Raw genomic sequence first — 18079 nt, 5'->3', positions numbered from 1 at the left:
CTCTCTAACGATGCCATTGATGCAGTGGTTCAATCGGTCACCACCGGCATCGTTACTGCCGCCGAATCTGCCATTGCCCGTTCTTCTGGGTCCCTTCGGCGGCGGACTGTGCCTTGCTGGTCGCCTGAGATCGCTGGAGCGATTAAAGCTCGCCGGCGGGTGCTCCAGCGTCACAAGCGACATCCCTCAATCGACCACCTTATCGCCTTCAAACGGCTGTGTGCGTGAGCCCGCTGCATTATCCGCCAACGCAAGCAGGAGTGCTGGGAGCGGTATGTGTCCACCATTGGCCTCCATGTCACTCCATTGCAGGTCTGGGCCAAGATTCGCCACCTCTATGGCTATCGGACCCCTGTCAGTGTCCCTGCGCTGTCACTGAATGGAGTAGTTTGTACTGACTCCGACGTCTTTGCAAACCGCTTGGCAAAGCACTTTGCTATGAATTCCGCTTCTGCCAACTACCCCTTGGGCTTCCGCTCCATTAAGGAGCGGATAGAACGTCGGAGTCTTTCTTTTCGCACTCACCATCCTGAATTGTACAATGTTCCATTCAGTGAGTGGGAATTTCGAAGTGCCCTCGCCGCTTGTCCTGATACCGCTCCTGGGCCAGATAGCATCCACTCTCAGATGCTGAAACACCTTTCAGTGGACTGCCAACGACGCCTCCTCGATCTTTACAACTGCATTTGGGTCGAGGGTGAGTTTCCGTCGCAATGGCGGGGAAGTCTTGTTGTCCCCATTCTGAAACCGGGGAAGAACGCTTTGGAGGTGGACAGATGCCACATAGGTCTTCAAAATCTGGAGCTTTGTAAAGGGCCCTGCCTTACTGCTCCAAATACTATCAGTTGGGGAGAGATCAAGTGACCTTCCTGGCCAAGGTGGGGTTTGGCAAGCACAGGGACAAGCACTGGATACTCTCACCATGTGCGGGTGGGCATTATCTTACTGAAATGGAAGCCCAGGATGGCTAGCCATGAAGGGCAACAAAATGGAATGTAAAATGTTGTCATTTGTGGAGCACCATTTTTTACCTTCGTGTGTATTTTTTAAAAATAAGAGAGCTATGCTAATATATTTCCACAGATCCTAAGTGAAATAGTCCTCATGGATGCGAGTGAAAGGAAAACTGAAACATAGTTTCATTTAATAGGTAATGGCATGTCAGTCTCCACACAGATGGAGTCAGCAGGTGGTGAATTAACACTGCACGTTAAAGGTTTCAGATGACAACCGAAGGGATCCAGATAGGAAAAGAAGTGGCACCCCAGACCATCACTCTTGGTTGTCAGGCCATGTTGTGGGTGATATTCGGGTTGATATCCCACAGCTGTCCAGGGCATCCCCAGCTTCGTCTTCAGCCTTCGTTGATTGAATAGAATTGTCTTCAGTGGTGAGTCCCACTTCAAATTTAGCCCCAATGGCCAGCGAAATGGACAAGACGACCAGAAGTGACAGTCTGGGGTGCCATTTTTTTTCATATCAGGACTCCTTTGCTTGTCGTACATGACACTCGTACAGCACAGCACCACATCAACAATATTCTATACCTCATTTTGTTGCCCTTCAAAGCCAGCCATCCTGTGCTTACATTTCAGTAAGATAATGCCTGTGTGCACACATTAATAGTTGCTATTGCTTGTCTTCGTGCTTGCCAAACCCTACCTCGGCCAGCAAGGTCACTGGGTCTCTCCACAATCGTGCAGATTCTGAGCTTTAATGGCAGGGCCTTCAACCAGTTCAGGATTTTCAAGATCTCACACACCAATTGAATAGAATTTGGCACAGTAACCCTCAGGAGGACAGCCAACAACTCTGCCAGTCAATGCCAAGCTGAATAACTGCTTGCACTAGGACAAGAAGTGGACCAACGTGTTAACTTGCCCAATTTGTGAAGCTCTTTGTCTTGAATAAAACATCCAATTTTTCTGAAATGACAATCATTTGTCTGCACATGTACATCTCACATCTACTGATTTCTGTCCCATTCGAATATTTCTGTCGGGGTGCCTCATTCAATGTATTTCATGTATACTTGTTTTATGCCATGTTCAACACCCTTGTCCATTTCCTTACTATGCAAGGTAGCAACTTCTCTGGAAAACTGAGAATTCTCAGAGAAACAAATTTTCCCAGGAAAATTCAGAGACTGTGGGGAGTTGAAAAGTGCCGAATCCTATGGTTACAAATCACTCTTAACATTATGCTTCAGAAACAATCATTTGCAGAGTCACGTAAGGAAAAATGAAGAAGGGCAATAAATTGTTGTAATGTTTGTTTCTCAGTCAGATTTACCTTCAGGGCATTCACCGAACTGGAGGAATATTTTTTATTGTCTGTGAGTTCTTGGGCTCCATATTTGTTTCTTATTGCATGATTCTGAGTGTGACAGAGTGTAAGGCCCATGTCAGTCTTTAACATGCAGCTGTAAATTCTTAATTTGCACAAAAGCAAAGCAGGTTTTTGATTTCCATATCCATATTTTGAACATACATTTCGTAGATAACCATTGAATATTCAGGCTTTGGTTCTTTTTTAGTTACTTCAGTGCAAAGTAATACTTTGCTGACTTTCTCATAGTGTCATTCTTCAAGCCAATAATGACCATAGTGCATTCAGTTTGAAACTTGATGCCTCATTATTATGAAAGTCTATTGAAATTATATTGCAGTGACAGTAGTTAGAAGCATTTTCCTGTTAGGAATTCTCGTGTACTTGAGGTTATAGCCCAGTAACATGGAATGGTGACAAACTACAGTAAAAGTGGAATTTCCAGGGCTATGAAATCTTACGGCTTGGAGAACTGTTGAAAAAACTGCAAATAAACAGTTGATTCATTTTCACTATTTTGATGTTGTTGGACCCTCTATTTCTTATTTTTATTTTTAGTGTGCAAAGTTAATCCAATGTGTCATGGGAGCTAAGCTTTGTGAATTTAGTCAGCAAGAAATTACATGACATAGAAATGTATCACTGCCATTGTAATATTTCACGAATATGTTATAACACTAGTCAGGGGAACTAATTGCTGGTTATGGTTATTTAAGACTGCTATCTAAGTTTTTTTTTACTTGTCGATGTACATGTACAATGTAATTATATGCACATTACACAAGCCAGTGATAATATTGGATCAATTGGTAACAATATTTCAAATAGCTGCACTCTTATCATTAAAATATCACACCAGCAATCGTCATCTGACACTTCCTCCCTGTACATAACAAAATTTTAAAGCTAAGTCCACTCAGCCTAACAAGAAAAATGTATCTGGCTAATCTTTTTGTAAAAGTTGACACAGATATTTGAATGAAACTAATTTTGCTGTAAGAACCTGAAATATTTCATGATGTTGTTTACCAGCAACTAAATTTTTATGAATCGTTATCTTGTGTTTCATTAATAAACATTTTTTTGTGTATAAAAACACTTAAGTAGATATTAGAGTTTATCTTTCCACACATTCGTTTCCTTTTCAACTAAACCAGGTTACAGTGGGCAAATTTAATTTTGTTTTTTTAATATTTCATCATATAAAGGCTCATAATGGTAATAATGTTATACAATTTTTCTCATATTTTAGATCAAACTATCAGAATTAATTAAAATATAAGTGTCATCTCACAGCCCATATTTCTGAAGAAGTCAATAATGAAATGTCCATGTTTGCTATCTCTTATTAAAAATTCAGATTTCCTACATTAAACAAAAAATATGTTCATTACTTCTGTTACTTACAACCACAGAGTGTCATTCTGAGCAACCTAACAATTGTATTCCCACTTAAACCTATTGCCTCATAGCTGCCATACAGGGAAATTATTAGCATAAATGAATTCTAATCAGAGGTGCCACTTTTAAACCACCCAACAAAATTTAACCGTTCTGCTTCAGGTGCAATCTGTCTAATCTCATCCCAAAATTGAAGTACAAACTATTCAGTTCAAATGTTACCCACTGGACCTCAGGATAGGCAAACCATTTTAGTTTGCCGTATATTACTGCAAAAATATTACAGAAGTGTGAGTCTTGCTCGGTCCAGGTCTTCTCCAGACATCAGACAATAAATAACCACTAATTTTTAATTTGGTCAAATTGAAAAATGCTTTGACCCCATTAGAACAATACATTTTATTGTAACATCATACAAATGAAGTGTTACTTTCGGTCAAGCCAATTCATGATTTATACACGGTGTATCATAATTAATAGTGTAAATGCATACAGTTGAAAGTACACAATACTAGAAGGAAAAAAGTCTCTGTAAACATAAGGTCAAAAATGCATACCTTAAGAGCTATGTGCAATTTGTCATCTTCGATACTGTGAAGCAAATCTCTTCTGCTGCAATCTCTTTGCTTTCCACATTGTGGACCAAAACAAGAAAACATGTCCAGTAAACATTTGCTCTAAAATGCATACCTTAAAAGTTATTAGCAAGAGTTCATTAGAAGAGTTGTGTTTCCAAGTAGTGAAGTTGAGCACGTGCTCATAGCTCTTAACGTATGCATTTTAGAGCACATGTTTACTGGACATTTTTTTCTTGTTTTGGTCAACATTACCATTTCCTAAAATATGGAAAGCAGAGAGCTTTCATTAAAAGTGATTTGTTTCACAGTATCGAAGATAGAAAAATTACTCGTAACTCTTAAGGTATGCATTTTCAACCCTGTGTTTACCGAGAGTTTTTTGCTTCTAGTATCATGTACTTCCAACTGTATGTGTTTATGCCATTAGTTATGATACACCTTGTATAATATTCTGGTCCAGCTTCATTTCTCACAGGGGCTGGTTTCTTTACTTACCAACATACACGGCTACCTCTGTAGCCAACCAAGTTTTGGTTCTCGTCACTACCACAAGAAGTCTCTCCATACACCAACAAAACAAATTATAATATCTGTATTAAACATCTGTAATTCTCATAAACAATATACATTCTTTGTGTGTATATACCTTACTGTGTGCCACTCCTGGTACGAATAGCTTACAGTAGCAGATTTCCTTCTAAAAATAAAGATTAAATAAATGGGATTATTTTGGCACTAGAAGGTATTCACTTTTGAAAAGTGCATGTGGTCTTTTATTTTCCTGTCTTGTGGAGAGATTTGGAGGGGGGAGGAATCGACTGGTGGCATGATTATTTGTTTTGTTTTCTTCTGCTATAAAATGTGCAGATCTTCTCACCAATAGATGTATTGTCAGAGCCTTCACTTTTGCTTCATTTGGAATTGTAAAAAATGAAAAACCAAATTTGTATCATAGTTGGAGCTGATTAGATTCTACTATGAACCACACATTTTTTGAAACATTTTCAAATAACCTGGAATGTTGATGCCTTTTCATGCAGTGTTGTTGAGCATGATTTTTTCTAAAATATTTTCTGTTGTTGCTGTATTCATATATTAACATAGCCAATAAAATCATTCCAGTTTTTTCCTGTGTTAATACCTTATTAATAGCTACTGTTGTGTAAACCAATTGCAACAACACATTGAGGCTGTTTGCATTTATGATTGACCACACTTGATATCCAGGTTACAACTTTTTTTTATTATATCCTCTGACAGTGCTAATACTACTACAAGGCGTGTTTTTTAAGTAAGTACTGTTTTGAAATTTTATTTTTACATGAAAGCCTGTTCCTTAATCTACTTTGCTACATAATTTCTGTCACTATTGAGGCACTTGTCATAACGTTGTACCAGTTTTTGAATACCCTCCTCATAGAAGTCTGCCACCTGACTTGTTAACCACTGCATCACCACTGTTTTGACTTGGTCATCACCTTGAAGATGCTGACCACCCAGGTGTTTCTTCAAGTGCAGGAACAGATGGTAGTTACTGGGCGCAAGATCGGGGCTGTACGGAGGATGATAAGAGAGTTTCCCATTGAAAAGACGTGATGAGATCTTTGGTCTGATTCGCCACATGTGGACGAGCATTGTCTTGCAGCAAAACGATGCCCTTGCTCAACTTCATGGACTGTTGCTTTGATTCTGGTGTGACGGGGCCATTCATGTTTCATCGTCCATAACAATTTGGCTTAAGAAATCATCACCGTCATTGTGGTACCGCTCAAGGAAAGTCAATGCACTGTCTAAACATTTGGTTTTGTGCATATCTGTCAACATTTTCGGTACCCAACATGCGCACAATTTTCCGTAATTCAAGTGCTTGGTCGCAATGCCATAGAAAACACTATGAGAAACATTAGGAAAGTCCAGAATGAGATTTTCAGTCTGCAGCAGAGTGTGCGCTGATATGAAACTTCCTGGCAGATTAAAACTGTGTGCCCGACCGAGACTCGAACTCGGGACCTTTGCCTTTCGCGGGCAAGTGCTCTACCATCTGAGCTACCGAAGCACGACTCACGCCCGGTACTCACAGCTTTACTTCTGCCAGTTTCATATCATCGCACACTCCGCTGCAGAGTGAAAATCTCATTCTGGAAACATCCCCCAGGCTGTGGCTAAGCCATGTCTCCGCTATATACTTTCTTTCAGGAGTGCTAGTTCTGCAAGGTTCGCAGAAGAGCTTCTGTAAAGTTTGGAAGGTAGGAGACGAGATACTGGCAGAAGTAAAGCTGTGAGTACCGGGCGTGAGTCGTGCTTCGGTAGCTCAGATGGTAGAGCACTTGCCCGCGAAAGGCAAAGCTCCCGAGTTCGAGTCTCAGTCGGGCACACAGTTTTAATCTGCCAGGAAGTTTCATATTAGGAAAGTCATCTCACAAGGAGGAAATCGTAAAGCGTCTGTTTTCTCCCACCTTATTGTCCACTTCCTGCACCAAACTTTCATTAATGACCGATGGATGCCCACTCCATTGTTCATCATGCACATTTGTGCAACTGTCTTTAAATGCTCTCGCCCACTTTCTTACCATTCCATCACTCTTAATGTTTTCTCCGTAAACTGCACAGATCTCACGATGAATATCGATTGCTTTTAGCCCTTTAGCACTAAGAAATCTTATAACAGCCCGTGCTTCACAGTCGGTGGGACTCACGATTATTGGAGGCATCTTAAACACTCAGTACACAACGTAAACAAGGAAGAATCAGATTGTAATGGTGTCAGTGCATAGATTAAGGTACAGGCTTTCATGAAAAAACAAAATTATTGAGATACTTAGTGCGTCTTTTTTTAATTTCAAAATGGTACTTGAAAAAAAAAGCCTCGTATTACTACTCAAGCTGAAAAAGAAAGGGAATTTTACATTAAAAATCACTCATCGAGCATTAATAATGAGAACATTCAAAAATTCATGTACATTGTTTTATATTCATAAGCGATGGCCATCGGTTCATGTTGCTGAGATCTCTGTATACACCTCATAACTAGTAGCATTGTGACAGTTTACCTCTGTATGATACAGTTGTATTTTTCCATGTTATTGTTGGCATGTTTTAATTTTTATTTCTCTGTAAAACTAATATAAGCATGAAATAAAATGCCAGGTGGGTTAATTCAAGCTGTTCTTGATATTCACATTTCTTAATGTGAGCAGTACAATACCACACTGGATGACATGCAGTTGTAACGTCTACAGAAAGTGTGTGTGAATGTTTGTTTATTTTCTGTGAAGACTGTGTGCTTGTAAGTTTGTAATCACAAGACTATGTACAAACTTCAAAATAAGACCAAGCACGTTTTTCTAGAACATGACCAAAGTGGCACAAAGTGGAAGTGGCAGCCAATAAAACAATCAGGATCAGTGCCTATGAGATGTGGTGTCTCTGTTGCAATGGCCACAGGAAATAAGGCTTATACATTTGGTGGTGTGTGTGATACTGAAGAAACAGAGGAAGAATTGGCTGGCACATTCTACAATGATCTGCATGCAATTGATCTTGAGAAAATGTCATGGAGGAAAGGTAATCTTACATGAAGTCATCCACTTTCACAAAAATTTAAATCTAGCCAATAATACTTCATATAACTTTAAGAGCATATCAGGCTGGTGCAATTTTAATATTTTTTTTATTATTTTTTATCCTGATGTGTTGTGAAATATTAAGTGACTGTCAGTTACATAACTAGTAACACCAACAGTTTGTATATAATTATTTAGGCTCAAGTACTTTCATAGGAGATAAACTAGCACTTACATCCTGTTTTTTAGCATTTTAACCAAGTGGAACACCTGTGACATGTTAGAGCTGGGCATCTGATCTGTACTCCAGCACTGCCAGCTGCATGTCATTTGTAGTACTTTTGCATAAAAACCATTCATATACGCCCCATAGATCATAAGCAACACAGAAACTGATACTCTTCCTCAAAAATTGTATTTGGGCTACGTAGTGAATTATGTCATGTCTGTTGTGATTTGCAAATTATTCATATGACACATACATTATTGATAACCCTTATGACGTGGAACCCATGGGATACATTCTTAACATGACTTAGCAATCCCTCTTAGATGTATTTCTGCTGGTTTTCTGTATCTTACAGAGCACTCTCTTAATGGTGATTATCAAATTCCTGGTTAACCTAGAAATCACTATACCCATAATTGCATTAAGGATTCCCACACATTGACTGTGGATGCTGTTTCTAGACAAAAAATTCACTTTTACAACATACTTGTCATCCACATATCGATAAAAACAAGGAATCTTCATCATAATGTTTTGAAATGCACACCAGAACTTTTAAAATCAAAACTGTTCACCTGACCGTGTTCCTAAACAAATTACATAAACATGAGCATTATAGTATACTGTGAATCTGGATCCGTGCCATCTGCTGACAGATGAGAACTTTCATCAGTTCTAGGGACGAACCCATTATGACTTATTTCATTTCCAGGTGGAAGTTTTGGCTCTATCATTGGGGCATGCCTAGACTGTTCCCCTAGAAGGAACACTAGCCACAAAATCAGATAATTTGGGTTATTTTACATATTCATGTACATCCATACTCAGCAAATAATGGAACAGTGTATTGAAAACAGTTGATTAGTGTTACTTTAATCCAACCCCTCTCCGTTTCTCGTCTGGTCCATTCACAAATGACGCACAGGGAAAATGACTGCCAGGAGTGTTGGTATGTGCCCTCATCTCACTGAGGGCTACCAAGCCAGGTGGTGTAGTGGATAAGACACTGAATCCGTATTGCAAAAGAGGAGAGTCAAATCCCTGTATGGCTATCCACATTTAGGTCTCTTGAGGCAGATACTTTTGTGATTCCTGTGAAAAGATGACAACCAATTTTCTTCCCGTTTCCACCGACCATTATCCAAAAGAGCGAGCTTTCTGTAGGTAATAGCATTGTCAGTGTGATACTAAACTGCAGCATTTGTTCCTTTCCCATCCTCACTAATGTTATCACCATGATAGTGTTCATCCAAATGTACCTATGATAAAGTGCACAAGTCGTGTTGAAATTGTTTACAGATTTAACTTCATAAGGCTTCCAGGCAGTAAAGTAATCCTCAAAGATAAATTGCATAATTCTTTTGTGCAAGCTACTTTTTTCATGTAGAAGTTACCTACCCCATATATTGTCCCAGTCAAGGACACTAACTTCAATAGAAGATTTTTAGATTTCTGTCCACCTTGCATGGCACCTGCAGTTTGCTCAAGTGAATGAATCATAGTTTACTGCTGTTCACTTTATCAAGCATGTCGCTCCACTGGTATAAGAGGCACATGTTGCTGGTGACAGAGCTTGAAATATCTCTATGAAATTCCGGTGATCTTTCATTTTATGTCAGGTGGAGACTGACTCTTAGTTCAGAGCAGCATGTCTCCTGAAGTACACTGATCACAACACTATATTCACCATTGGCTTTTGCAGTTTAATTACATCTTCAGAAGAATTTTTCAACTCATGACCAAATGTAAGACACCCTTTACTCAAAATTCTAGAATACACCTAGAATGTCACCTGTTTGCCACATTCAGTCAAGACAAAACCTTGTTTGGCATTCTTCAGTCCATTTTTTTTAGTAGTTATTAATCTAAATAATAGGCCAAGAAACAAAAACAAGTTGTACCCATCCAACTGCTACAGATTATAGCAGATCTCCTGTTAGTTGCTCAGATTAGATGTAAAGTTGTGAAACCAGCTGCCTGGTACATTTCTATCAAAGTTGTACCTTTTTAAAGTGTTGTAAGTATTAGTAAACAATCAGTGGAAATATATTATTACATCTGCATCCATTGTGAAGTGCATGGCAGAGAGTAGATCGCATTGTACCAGTTATTAGGGTCTCTTTCCATTCCATTCATGTATGGAACTTGGGTAGAATGACTGAATGTCTCTGTGCGTCCTCACAATACATGTGTGAGCAATATGTAGGGGGTTGTAGTATATTCACAGAGTCATTATTTAAAGCTGGCCCTTGAAACTTTGTTATTAGATTTTCTGGAGATGTTATTGGTTGGTATTCATGAGACATATTGAGTGTCATCGTTATTGATGATGTAGGCCAAAGCAGTGAATTAAAATTTGTACCAGCGCCATGAGTTGAACTCAGGTCTCATGCTCATTAGGCAGATGTGTTGTCCATTAGGCCACTCTTTGGTATCTATGGTACCAGTGTGGTTCAATGGATAAAGCATCTGCTTCATAAGTGGGAGATATGGGTTCAAATCCCAGCACTGCTACAAATTTTAAATGATTGCTGTGGCCTACATCATTATCGTTTCTCGCAATAAGCACAATCTCCTTGTTGACTGATTTGCTTCCCCAGTATTCTACCCACAACTGAGCCTGTGTGATCAATCCAAAATTTAGCAAACGGGTACTTGTATGAGTTTGCCTGTTCCAGCTGTGACTCAGTGATATTATACTCATACGATACTATGTTTTTTTTTCAGTTTGTGAAGTGCACAATACATTTCTGAACAGTTAACGCAAGTTACCAATCTTTGCACCACTTTGAAATCTTATCAAATTCTGAATGAATATTTATGCAGGTACTCTTTCAGACAGTACTTTATTATAGGTAACTGCATCATCTGCAAAAAGTCTGCAGTTACTATTAATATCACCCGCAAGTTCATTAATATACAACATGAAAAGCAAGGATGGGGCACACCCAAAGTTATTTCTACCACTGATGATTTTCCATCCAAGATAACTTGCTGCATACACTCTACCAAAAAGGCCCAATCCAGTCACAAATTTCACTTGATTCACCATAAAATTGAATTTTTGATGTAAGTGTAGGTGTGGTACTTATTGGAAATCAAGAAATACTGCATCTATCTGAGTGCCTTGATCCAAAGCTTTCAATATGTCATATGGGAAAAGCGTGAGTTGGGTTTCACATGATCAATGTTTTCAGAATTCATGGTGGTTGGCAAGGAGGAGGTTATTCTTTACGATACCTCATTATGTTTGAGCTTGGAATATGTTCTAAGATTCTGCAACAAATCAGTGTTAAGAATATTGTACAGTAGTATGGTGGGATCACTTCTGTTACCCTTCTTTTAAATAAAAGTGACCTGTGCTTTCTTCCAACTGTTGGGCACAGTTCTTTGTTCAAGGGGTCTATGGTAGATTATAGTTAGAAGAGGGGCTAACTCAGGCACAGATTCAGTATAGAATCTGACAGTGATTCCATCAGGCGCTGAAGCTTTGTTCAATTTTAGTGATGTCAACTGTTTCTCAACACCACCAACATTAATACTTACCTCACTCATGTTTTCAGTAGTACAAAGATTTTGGGGCAAGTCTCCTGGCTTTTCATTTGTAAAGGAATATTTGAAAATGTAGTTAAGCATTCAGCTTTTGCTTTGTTACTCTCAGTTTCACTTCCTGTCTCTTTTGCTAGGAACTGGACACTAACTTTGGTACCACTAACAGCATTTCCATATGACCAGAATTTCTTTCAGTTTTATGAAAGATCATTCTACAATATTCTGCTACAGTACTCATTGAAAACTTTATGCATTGCTCTCATGACAGCCAAACATGTTCCATTCTGCATCTCATCTATCTATAGTCCTATCTTTTGGTTTACACATATTATGCAGTAGTCTCTGTTTCTTTAGAAGTTTCTTTACAATAACTGTATACCATGGAGGGTCCTTCCCATTATGAACTGTTCTACTGGGTAAATATGTATCCAGTGCATGATCAACTATTCTTTTAAACATGAGCACATGCTCCTGGCCTGTGCTGAGAGTCTGAAGTTCCATATTGAGATATGACACTACTGAAATTTTATCTACCTGTATTTTACTGAACATATAAATCTTTCTGCTTGTATTAGTTGTCCTTTTTTCTTTGGTAATCATTGTTGTCACAACCACGCTATGGTCACTGATTCCAGTTTCGATGTGGACATCTTCAAAGAGGTCAGGTTTATTTGTTGCCATTAGATCAAATATATTTCCTTCATAGTGGGGTTCTGAACTACCTGTTCTAGGTAGTTTTCAGAGAAGGGTTTTAGTAATGTTTCACAGGATGTCTTATCATGCCCACCATTAACAAAACTATATTTTTCCAAATTGATTGTTGGATGAATAAAGTCTCCACAGATGAGTACAGTATGATTGAGGAACTTAAGTACAAACAAACTGAGGTTTCCTGGAAAGGTTTCAGTTACGTCAAAAGATTAGTCTTGATAGAAGGATCCAATTATCATTTTATGTCCACCCCTGATACTGAGTCCTGTCCAAATAATCTTACATGCAGCTTTAGTTTCTATCTTGGTGGATTTGAGTTTCTTGCCTACTGCAAAAATTACACTACCTCCATTTCCCATTAGCCTATACTTTCTACATGCACGTAATTTTCCCTAAAAGTCTCACTGCTATCAATTTCAGGTTGCTACCAGATTTCTGTACCTAGCATTATGTGAGCTTGACTACTTTTCAGGAACACTTCAAACTCTGGCACTTAGTTGTGAATGCTTCAGCATGTTACCCCTTGGAATTTTAATAAAAAAAGAAAAAAAGCTATGTATGCACCCACACAGAGTCAGCTGCCTGGGTAGCAGTGTCTGATGGGTAGTACACACCTGGCCAATTTAGGGGACCCTATGAGTACAAAAGTACTGCCTATCACCAGTTGCACCAATCAGAATTCCACGAAAGCAGTTGTGTTCCCTGTTGTACTGTTTCACGTAGTGAAAGAAACCAAGATGTACATTTAAGTTTCCCATCTCTAATTTAAAGAAATATTTATATTTTCAACTATTTTGTATTTCAGTTACTTTATGTAAGAAAGATATGACAACATCAAAAAGAAGAAGAAAAAAGGAAAAAGATGTTGCTGGTGGTGATGAAGTAGAAAGTGAAGGAGAGAGTGCAGAAGAAATGGATGTTTCCCCAACAGAGACAGAAGTAAATGAGGTAGCCCCTCCATTAATGTTCTGTGTAGTAATTCAAAGAAAAATCTGTACTTGTAAGATGATGATGATGATGATGATAATAATAATAATGATGTTTCAGGAGTGCACTACTGTTGCTGATGATGGCGTTTTCAAAGTTACTATTGGGAAACCTGTGCCCTCTGTTCACAGTACAACAGAAGAAACAATTGTTAATGAAACTAACACTTTTTTTCCTTCGCCTAGAATTAATTGTGGCCTTGCCATTAAGCGAAGTGTGCTCTACTTGTACGGTGGCATGGTGGAAGATGGAGATAAGGAGTTTACATTGTCAGATTTTTACACCTTAGGTATGGGTAATATTTGCATGTTTTAACTTTTTGTTAGCATTCATTTAAAAATGTAATTGTAAAATTATGTTAGTTTTTCAATGTTGTTAGCTCAGTACACTCTGAGCTATGGGAACATCAGGGCGGATATTTTCATGAAGCTCCTGATAGTTCAAGAGCCACAATGCGTAATGGATTCAAAACTCAAAAGGATGAAATCTACTAAACAATCCAGAAAGCCTACAGGTGTTCTGCTTTGTTGGAATCTCTGGTTTCAAGGTGAAGAAGACATTCGAGCTGGGCTAGGAAGAAAAGGCAGTAAATACTGCTCTGGACAACAGTCGACCAGGAAACATGTGTCTCATATATATTTTGAACACTGGAATGAATATGTGGATCACAACAGAGACTCCCAGTATTTTAAAAATGACTGTGACCAACATAATTATTCTCAATTTGAACACGTGGGAAGTATGCCCAACTGCTTCCCAAACTGTTGACTGTCAATCACAAGAACAACGAAGTGGTGATTGCAAATGAACTTATGAAAGGTTTGCAAACTGGACATCTTTCTTAAAAATTGCTATAAAATATGAGTATTTGAGAACACACCCAAGACAAAATTTCAATCAGCTGATATCATTACCCTCATCTATAGAAGGCAAGAATTAGCAATCAAAAATTGAAAACTGTGCTAATTGTCTTTTTCAAACCTAGTGTGTGGTTCATTATAAGACTCTATGCAAAGGTCAGTCACTCAATTTTGCCTAGTACAGATGTGTGTGCTGGAAAGATTAAGAAAAATTATTATTATTTGAGATAGCTCTTTGCTCATTGCAAAATGGAAATTGCCATAACCTTGCAGGTAAACCACGACATGTATTTCTGCATGTCAGGGAGTTTCTGGCCAATTGCAGCTTGGTGATGCTATGCTAGCCTGCCTAATCTTGAGCTGGTATATATACCAAAAGGGATTTACTTTGAAGTATTTTAGATGTTTGTAACAATATATCACAAATCTGTGTGTGTAATTGCTTTACTTTACAATACTTTCATATATAACACTGGAGATTATTTTCACTTCTGGCATTGTCTTCCCATTAAAAATAAAATACTGGTTAAATAGTAAATAGTTTATTCCTGTCATATTGCATGAGCATGTATTTGTTAAGGTGCAGAACAGTCCAAAGGCTTTCTGGGTGTGAAGAAATGCTACGAAAATTTGGGCTCCATTATTTACAACCTTCCGGATCTCCTGAACAAACAAAGGAAGCTTGGTTAGCCATGATTAATGCTTGTAGAATTCACGTTTCTGCTGAGCAGTTGCTTTGAAAAAGATTTTCTTACACAAGCAGAAAATATATTCCATAATTTGACATCACTAATACATATATCATGTGACACTTCTTAAATACTGGAATAATCTGCACCGTTTTTCCAATCACATGGATACTCTGTTGTTCTAGCACCCTACAGTAGATTATTGCTAGAAGAGGGACCAATTCTTCTGCATATTCAGTATAGAATGGAATAGATGCAGCATCAGTTTCAGTTGCCTTACCTCTGACAGATGTCTACAGGTGTTTATCATCTCCATCCTCACTTAATTCTGTGTTGCATAAAAAGTAGACTTTCCTGTCAGCTGTTTTATTTATTCTGCTATTCTTATACATCTGCATGCATAGCAAAGCATTCGGTGTGGAAAATGCGAATTCAGTTCTCGCTGCTGTCAGGATTTTTCCTTGCTGCAAGGACTGGAACAGGCTCGTGAACTGCATAAGAGCTAGTGGCTCCAATGTCTGGAAGATTACTGCAGCTGTCAGAATGGTGTGCTGACCCCATCCACTCCATACATTCATACAGCATCTGAATGAGACTATTGTCAAATGACAAAATGGAAACTGGTCAGAATTGCATGGTCCTTGGGACTTATTGACGATTATTTATTTATTTAATTGACTTTCTACTGAAATTGATGTCTGAATTGTATGATTCCATCTAGACAGGTGTTCATAGTAATCAAGAATTCACAAGAAAACAGAAAAGTTTCATGTATCCATCTTGTACTAGGATCACTGCCAGTTTCGTTACTAATAGTAACATTCGTCCCGTAAAAGTTACCTATGTTGAAAAGCACAGGAAGAAATAACAGCAAGCAGTATTCACTCAAACTTTTGAGCACTAGCTCTTTTTGTAGCAATAGTACACACACACACACACCCAAGTGTGTTGACACATTCACACACACACAAGTGTGTGCACACACAAGTGTGTGCACACACCCAAATAGACACTGCTGAGTGTTCCCTTGGGTGTCTGTGTGGTGGTGTGAGTGAATGTGTGTACTATTGTTAGAAAAAGAGCTAGTGCTTGAAAGCTAGTATGAATGCTGTTCTTTTTTTTAATTATGTTTTCCTGTGCCCCATGCATTGATCCACTATGGGCAAGTGGTTGCCTTTCCCTAATATTACTTATTGCTCCAACATGGAGTATCCTCTATTTTTACACTGTGTTGAAGAGAGTAGTACTAATTGTGAATTCATTGTGTTTGAATTCATTGACTGAAGCAGTATTACAGAGTACTCCCTAGTTATGAGTGTGCATGCTTTCAACTTGGTTTTTTTGAGAGAATTTTAGCTTGTGGAGATTATCCTTTATGGTTCTCTGAAGATGGAATCATCTTATTCTGACTGAGTAATGTGACATTGGGAAACACTGAACTTCCATACTAGAAGGCCATTGTTCAAATTTTCATATGGCCATCCAGATTTAAATTTTCCATGTGTTCCCTAAATTGCTTAAGGGAAGTGCTGGGATTATTCCTCTGAAAAGGACATAGCTGATTTCCTTCTGGAAGTGTGCTTGTGCTCCATCTTCATGGTTTTAAACAAATATTACAGAAACCAGGGAAAATATTAAAAATGGTCTACACAGATAGCAAAAATGAAAAGATAAATAAAAGATCATTACATAGAAATTTCTTGCCTGTAGCAAGAGCAAAATCTTGGGCATGGGGTTCATCTGCTTGTTCATCGTCTTGTACATGAGCAGTGCATATGCAAAGGCATTACCATTGTGGAACACAGTGTATCTGTTATCAGATATTTGTATCACAGGAAACAGTTACTTACGTAAACTGTTCACTAAACTTTGTATTGGGAGCATAGCAGGAGGACCAATGAAACAATGGCATCCAAAAATGGGTACATATAATATCCCTAATGCCAGCTTATTTTCAGAAAAGGCTGAGTAATGTAATAGAAATGGCTGCTTCTTCTGTTCATATCTTCTGTGAAACCCGTGATTGAAGGTACCATTGTACCAGGGCCACGGACTTTCAGGTTAGTGTATTTGTGAATTCTGTGAAAGTAATTCAGACAAAAAAAGTGTAGTTTCTTTGTCAGTTAAATGTGCTACTGAAGTGTGACAGCCATCCAGGAGTCAGAGAATCTACCGGTAAGGCCGTAATTTAGTGAAAATACCCTACATTTAACGGCATGCCTACACTTAGGGTAACCTTACCTGCCATTTCACTGTTATATTCTTTCCTAATCTTCTATTTTGTGCTTGTTTGTCTGATGATTACACAGCCATTGCAGTTAATTTACTAGATAAGTAACAGTATGAATGGTCTGTGTAATGATTAGTTGATTGGGAAGCAGTTAGAGATTATAGTACTATAGTACCATGATGTTCAATAGTTATGATAAATGGAATGTTCTCTAACCTGTAAAATGTAAAAACTGATCCTTCAATCAATTTCAGAATATCATTTACATCATTTCATTGAATTAACTAGGATCATGATACATTTTCTTTCTAATTTTTCAGACCTCCATAAGCTGGATGAATGGAAAACCCTCATAGCAAGTGACTTAGCCACACAAGAATGGATTGCTTCAGACAGTGAATCGGATGAAAGTGGTGATGAAGAGGAGGAGGATGAAGATGAAGATGAGGATGAGGATGAGGATGATGAAGAGGAAGATGAAGAAGAAGGTACTGCAAGCAAAAAAACTGAAAACAATGACGAAAAGAATTTGAAAATGGAAACAGACTGATTGTGACTGACCAAGTTTTGTTGTTATTTAAAAGCTTTTTTTTTTTAAATACATTATCACATATTTTCAAAAAGATATGTGGGAGGTCACTTTTATTCCCTTACACATATGCACACCCAACCGAATGTGATGTTCCCATGCATGCAGATAATCCGTTAAAAAAAATAAGGATAAATACAATAAGTTTTATTGGAGTACGTGAAATGTTCATTGGTGGCAATAATCAGTTCCTTGAAATATTTTCCCCACTACTTCAGGAACAAGGAAAAGTTGCTTAGAACTAAATCTACAGATCTGCACTTTTGATGTTGTGACTGGCACTGTTTAGGGGCAGGGATTCCCTGATGAAAGGGCATGTAACATGCCAATCTTGATCACCAATCAATCCAACACTGACCCAT

The 18079-nt window shown here is 38.3% G+C and overlaps 1 protein-coding gene across 2 annotated transcripts in view; it reads left to right on the top strand.

Annotated features, from left to right (window-relative positions):
- Positions 1-17753, top strand: part of LOC126267191 (kelch domain-containing protein 4) — a 44542-nt gene extending 26789 nt beyond the window's left edge. For both annotated transcript variants that reach the window (XM_049972163.1, XM_049972171.1), the window contains 4 exons: positions 7656-7871; positions 13168-13310; positions 13410-13638; positions 17449-17753. In XM_049972163.1, the coding sequence (XP_049828120.1) occupies positions 7656-7871; positions 13168-13310; positions 13410-13638; positions 17449-17678 (818 nt within the window). In that variant the 3' untranslated portion in view covers positions 17679-17753. The remainder of the gene's footprint in view (positions 1-7655; positions 7872-13167; positions 13311-13409; positions 13639-17448) is intronic.
- The last annotated feature ends 326 nt before the right edge of the window (positions 17754-18079 follow it).

This window comes from Schistocerca gregaria, chromosome 1 (assembly GCF_023897955.1).
Source record: "Schistocerca gregaria isolate iqSchGreg1 chromosome 1, iqSchGreg1.2, whole genome shotgun sequence".
In the NCBI taxonomy this organism is placed as follows: domain Eukaryota; kingdom Metazoa; phylum Arthropoda; class Insecta; order Orthoptera; family Acrididae; genus Schistocerca; species Schistocerca gregaria.
This window is presented reverse-complemented; position numbering and strand designations above follow the sequence as displayed.